General features: G+C 38.1%; 1 protein-coding gene across 1 annotated transcript in view; it reads right to left on the bottom strand.

Annotated features, from left to right (window-relative positions):
* The window catches only part of eys (eyes shut homolog), a 205,300-nt gene that overhangs the window by 142,281 nt on the left and 57,019 nt on the right, over window positions 1-6,000 (bottom strand). The window contains exons 20-22 of the mRNA XM_014010919.1: window positions 3,340-3,453; window positions 2,607-2,720; window positions 901-1,098 (exon numbers count right to left, since the gene is read on the bottom strand). Coding sequence (XP_013866373.1) covers window positions 901-1,098; window positions 2,607-2,720; window positions 3,340-3,453 — 426 coding nt within the window. The remainder of the gene's footprint in view (window positions 1-900; window positions 1,099-2,606; window positions 2,721-3,339; window positions 3,454-6,000) is intronic.

Below are 6,000 nucleotides of genomic sequence, written 5' to 3'. Positions count from 1 at the left end.
GCTTAATCCGGGACCAGTTTGTGGATGAAGAACGTTGGGTGATGACTGACTCTTTTCTTGCATTGAACTCCACCGGAATGAAATCCCGTGCATACTGCCTGCTTCAATGTTCGCTACGTCAGAACTTATTCCCTGTGCCATTCCACATTATTACAAATAACTTCATTTCTGGACATTTATGGTTTGATTTCTTTGTATGTATGGATCACTTGGGTTGTTACCGACATCTGTTGAAAATTTCATGTCATTAGCACCTCTAGTAATATATTTACTGAGAAAAATGTTGATGTGTTCAATACTTATTTTACCCGCTGTAGAGAGACTACTTCTATTTACACATGCAAACCTGCTAGATAATTTTAATTAAAGAAAACAAAGTAAAGCGAGAAATCCCAGCTGTAGAAAATATATTACAGTCAAAAATTGAGTAAGCAGAAAATAAGATTTCAGAAGTTTGAGTGAGATTGTGCTTCCTCTTACCAAATGTCAGACTCAGGCCAAGTGAAAAATGTAAGACATATTGCTTTTTAGCAGTAAACATTAACATAATCTATAGCCATTCAGCTAATATACTGAAACCTTAGCAAATGACAGCACATTATTTATTTAAAATACCCCTCTTTGTGAAATGTTGCAGTAAAAGCAAATGTATCAGAACTACTTGTGCAATAAGGTTAAGCATAAAAGCACAAGTGTTTAAAAGATGCAGGGACCAAACCGGTGCTGGTTTAGTAAATCCTGAAATCAGATTTTTTATGCCTAAAGATGGTTTGTGCAAAACAAAATAACACGAGCGTGTGTGTCTGTGTGTTTGAACGCATGTGTGCGAGTGCATGTGCTTTCCACTCTTTTGGAAGGGCCTGTTTATTAAGAATGTTGCCAACATAAGCTGTTTCTCACCATCATAGCAGAAACCGTGAAAACAGGGACTGGAGCTGCACTCATCCACATTGATTTCACAGCGGGGGCCAGTGAAGCCCCGACGACAGTGACAGCGGAAGCCTAAAGGGAAACGGTCCTGATCCAACTCCTCCACACACACTGCACCGTTCTCGCAGGGATTACTGGCCTCACAGGGTAAGAATTCACAATTTTGACCTGAAGTTAAGAATAAAAAATATATGTACAGTATATAAAAACACATCAAGGGATCGTTCAGTACAACATTTCTAAAAATAAAACAACACTTTCAAAAATACGAATTTAACCTATATTTTGCCTTTGTGTGACATTTGTGTAGATTCTCAGCGATGCAGGACATGGCAAATCTTAAGAGTTGGAAACAAATCAACTGAACTTCCTTTCTTGTTTGTTGAAGACATTTGGTTTCTCATCCAAACAGCTTTCTTAGTTCAGACTTACTCGACTGAAACAAAACATCTTCCACAGACAAGAAAATGTAGTCCAGCTGCTTGGTTTCAAACTCCTACCAGGATCAAACATACACTATTAAATCTGTGGATATGGAAGCTAACGTATTTGTGTTTCTTAATTATAAAACCACTGTAATCTTTATAAACAATAAACTGAAATCGTTTATGTTACCCCACACTACACTTTAAATTTTAAGAATGTATCAAGGGATCTCTGGCAGAGAAGCAAATACTCGAACAAAGTCAATTTCTTCTGATTTTTTTTGTACATTATATAGTTCCCATTATCTTTGACAGTGAGAACCTCTCACATCCATAATTGATGACTAGCACATTAAGAAGTCCTGCTGATTATGCTGCAGAGCTTCATTTCTTACATCTTACATCTTTACTTTCAACTCAGCTCTTAATTTTTCTCTAAACGTCAGTGATTCTTTGAAACGTCGTTTTTTTAAATGATGGTGCGTTTTTTATTTTTTTTATTTTTACAGTAATTATTTCCTCAGCTTTGTTCCTGTAATGCTCAAATTTGTGAAGTGCTGTCTTGACTGTTGACTTTCCAAAGAAGTCTCATAACCAAAAAGCTAATTAGATCTGTCAGAGAGGCCTTCAGGTTTTAATAATGGTCCTTCCAGAATGTGTCAGGAAAATGTCAGGCTGGGTAAAATGATTTTCATATTTATTAACAATTTCCAGTGTTGTGTGTTTGAGAATCGAACTGTGCGACTCTTATCCAAGTCCTTCAAATGTGATATTAAAATCTGTTTTTAAAACTGCTCAGACTACAGCACAAATACTGACACTAAAGTTTTGTGGAATTGTGCCTTTCTTTATCTAGGCTTATATAGACAAAAGATCCAACAGACACTTTCTTCTAGTGTGATAATTTAAAAAACTCTACCAGGAAAGAGCAAAGATTAAACAGGATTTCAAAAAGGTGAAGTGTTTTTGGAAAAATAAGACTTCTTATAAGTATTTGCTTTATCTACACTGATAATGACACTAATTCTGTCCCTCRACGAAGTGATGAAAGTTGTCACCTGGATGGCACAAACATCCAACATGGCTCACATCMGCCTAATCACTCAAGTTTTCTTTATTTAACAAGAGATGGCAAATGAGGATGCATTCATTTTGTTGCACCGTGTGAAGTGGGTCCAGACAGGTGAAAATAATAGTATGTGAAGTTAATTAACTTTGCTTTTTTGTCCCCCTTCCCTCAGTGCTCATTACCTTTAAAAGGAGCCACACACTGGCAGAAGTAATTACTGGGCAGGTCAATGCAAGTTGCTCCATTCTTGCAAGGAGATGAAGCGCACTCATCAATGTCAAGTTCACATATTGTACCTTTGACAAAAAAAAAAGCAGCACAAATTGATAAATATGTTCAAATGAAGGGTGACTCACATTAGGCCTTTGGCAATTAATCTTGTGTTTGTGTAACAAAACAGCTCATAATTTCAAACAGCAGAGGAACGGATTGTGTTTACTCAAGAGTTTTTAAACATTGGCTCACACCATACCAATCTTGAAATACAAAGTGTTTATCGTAGAAAGCCAGCACAAACCTGACAACTATGGATGCATTTCCTGAGAATACATTTTTAGCAGTTAACAAAGAGCATCATTTTAAAGTTAATAATTCAGCTCCCGTGTGCTAAATGGAGCTATAATGCATGATAAATTTCCCATGGCATTGCGGCACTTAAAAAAACAATTTCCTTTTTTTTCCGCAACATATTATCTTTATTACCAAAAAAGAGACTTAACCCATCTGTAATTATACATGTGCCATGCCTTCATATTGTTCCCCAAATACTTATCATGCTGTTTTTAACCATGTTTTACTAAAAAGTCAACAACAATGTTTCAGGTTGGTATCAGGACCCCAACTTTTTCAGATGATCAAAGTTTTGCATATTTATCTCATTGAACAAAGACAAAGAAGTGTATTAGYAGCACTAACCTGTAAAGCCAGGCTTACAGATACATTTGTAGCTGTGAACAAGGTCAACACACGTGGCACTGTGCAGACAGGGAGACGACATGCAGTCATCTATATTGACTTCACAGAAGACGCCTGAAATAACATTTAAAACAAATGCTGGTTTTAGCTGTTCTAAAAACTTTTGATTAAACATTTTGATACGTTGTCTTCAATAAAACAAAATCTTTGAATATCCTAATTGTTAATAATTAAACAGCGGGGCACTAAAAGTGGTCCGTGCATCATGGAAAGTGAATTATTCTCCCAGTTTGTTTTGGGCGAAAGCACAAAGCAGATCAGCAGCGCGCACAAAGACACGAGATGTTTCTTTTCTCATTTTGCACTATCACTGTTTCCCACATTTACAGTCTCTGTGAGCGCTAGAGGAGGCTGTTACAAAGTGTGAAATGCCAACATGATAATGGGGCTTTGAATTACACCAACAGTTCGTGTAATTACAGAGTACTGTTTGTGCTGCTCTTGTAACACTACAAAGGACAGAGCTTGCTTTATAACCTCACTGCCTTCCCTGTAGACAAGGGWGCCAAAAAAGGTTTGTTTGAGGTAAATGCTGGCACGTTGACAATGAGGTTCTATTTTAGCCTATGTGTACTTAACTCCCTGCTTAGTGGTACAGCTTTTATTTCATTTCGGCATATTCTTTACCTTTTTCRCAGATCATATTTCTTTCTTTTTTCTTAAATGGTTGTGTTTCTTGAAGTTTATGCTCCAACAAAACTAGGCTCTTAGTATTTTTTATGCAGTTTCTGAATGCACAAGAAACAGGCCAAGGTTGTTTATGCACACTTCTTCCTCATTAATACACTGCCTTGTGATGTTCCTGGACACATTGTCAGTGACATAAACTGGGGTCATTGTTGAAAGACCCAAACCCCCCAATCAGAACCCCTCACCCAGGTGACCCAACCCTATGGACACGCCCTAGCTTGTGTCCAAATAGCACTACTTTTCCAATGCCTCTCTTATCCTGATCTACAACCACCACAGCGCCACTTCTGCTGCGTCAGCAACTTACTGTATTTATTCATGTATAATACGATCTCATATATAATACGACCCCCCATTTTTGAGCTTAAAAAGCATAAAAAATTTAATCCTCTAATTACCTCCAATTTCATACAGAATTCAAGATTTTTCAGGCTTTGCAGTCTTTATACATATCAGTAAAATGATCATTGGACTGTTCATTTTATTTTAACAACATATGTACTAAAAGGTTTTTGACAACAAATATATTTTTGAGCATCATATGAATTCTGGCATTTTACATATAGTCCACAAGGAGGCGCCAACACAAAATTCAGAGAGTTCACATGAGATTTGGGCCATCTTGTGGGGGAAATGCGGATTACTTCCTACTCGCGAGCGCCCCCTCTGGTGGGGAAACATTTTTTCAGGGATACAAACTTTTTCAGAACACCYGTAYARGGCAGCCATTACAGACGAACATGTGTTTGTTGTTGCTCGAGGAGCGACTCGGTTACACGCTAATGTCATTAGTTCGTTATCATTACTAAGGTGCAGGAATACTTTTTCCTCCTTTTTTRACATCATGTCACCTGACTGGATCTGTTATTATCTCGTTCTGAAGCATGGAGGAGTGTCAGGGGTAAGCTTGTTTCAACTGCTTTTTACGATGTGGTCTCATTTCCAGACTCAATAATTTTGTGAATGAAGCCGATATTTCAGTTAAAATTCATAAATAAAAATATTTATCCAAGTATAGTACTAACCCCCAACTTTATGGATGATTTCATGGATTAAATGTTACGTATTATACTTGAATAAATACGGTAACTGCTCTGCGCTGACTGGCCCCTGTAACACCCAGCATCCTGTAGGCTCTGCAGAAGGACTGGCCCATGAACCCTCTACATCCCACCTCAATGGGTTTGCATCTCGCTTGCCAGCCATTTCTCCGGCTCTCCTCCACCAGCTTGGAGAACTTCATCCTATTCCTCTCTTCCTCCATTCAGTCCTCCCACGACACCGTGAGCTCCAAGAGAACAACCTGCTTCTCAGCTTCTGAGATAAGTAAGATGTCTGGCCTTAACGACGCTTTGGCGACTATTTCTGGGAACTTCAGCTGCCTGCCGAGATCAACTTTCAGCTCCCGGTCCCAAGCCACTGCCAACAGGCCAGAGGAGGTGTTCCGGATGGATACTGTCGACTTCTCCTCAGCTCTGACCAAAAGCAATGGTTTTCTTCTCTGGGCGAAGGCGCATGCAGTAATAATAGTAATAATAGTAATAATAGTAAACAAGCAATTTAAATTTCAGTTCCATATTGCGTCCCGTACATTTCACATGATTAATTTTAGTGTATTAAGTAAGCCAAATTGACTTGGTCTAAAGTCAGTTATTTTTAGACTGTAAACCACTGAGGTGTGAAACAGACAAAAAGCTGCACTGAGGAAAAAAAAAGTAAAAGAGAGAAGTGTCCCTGTTAGCGTTGGTTGTAATACACAAACACTGCTATTAAACCAATTAAACAAAAGCATGACAGCGCTGCAAACAGCCTCACCAACAGGTCATACCATTTTTGTCCTTTTGTTCATTTATAACAAAAGTTTTTTTATGATTTGTGCAAACTGTGGAGAAATAAGGCAATTGGCAATCA

The sequence above is a fragment of the Austrofundulus limnaeus genome, unplaced genomic scaffold (genome assembly GCF_001266775.1).
Source record: "Austrofundulus limnaeus strain Quisiro unplaced genomic scaffold, Austrofundulus_limnaeus-1.0 Scaffold0, whole genome shotgun sequence".
Classification (NCBI taxonomy): Eukaryota; Metazoa; Chordata; class Actinopteri; order Cyprinodontiformes; family Rivulidae; genus Austrofundulus; species Austrofundulus limnaeus.
The sequence above is the reverse complement of the archived record's forward strand: the minus strand, read 5'-3'. Positions and strand labels throughout refer to the sequence as shown.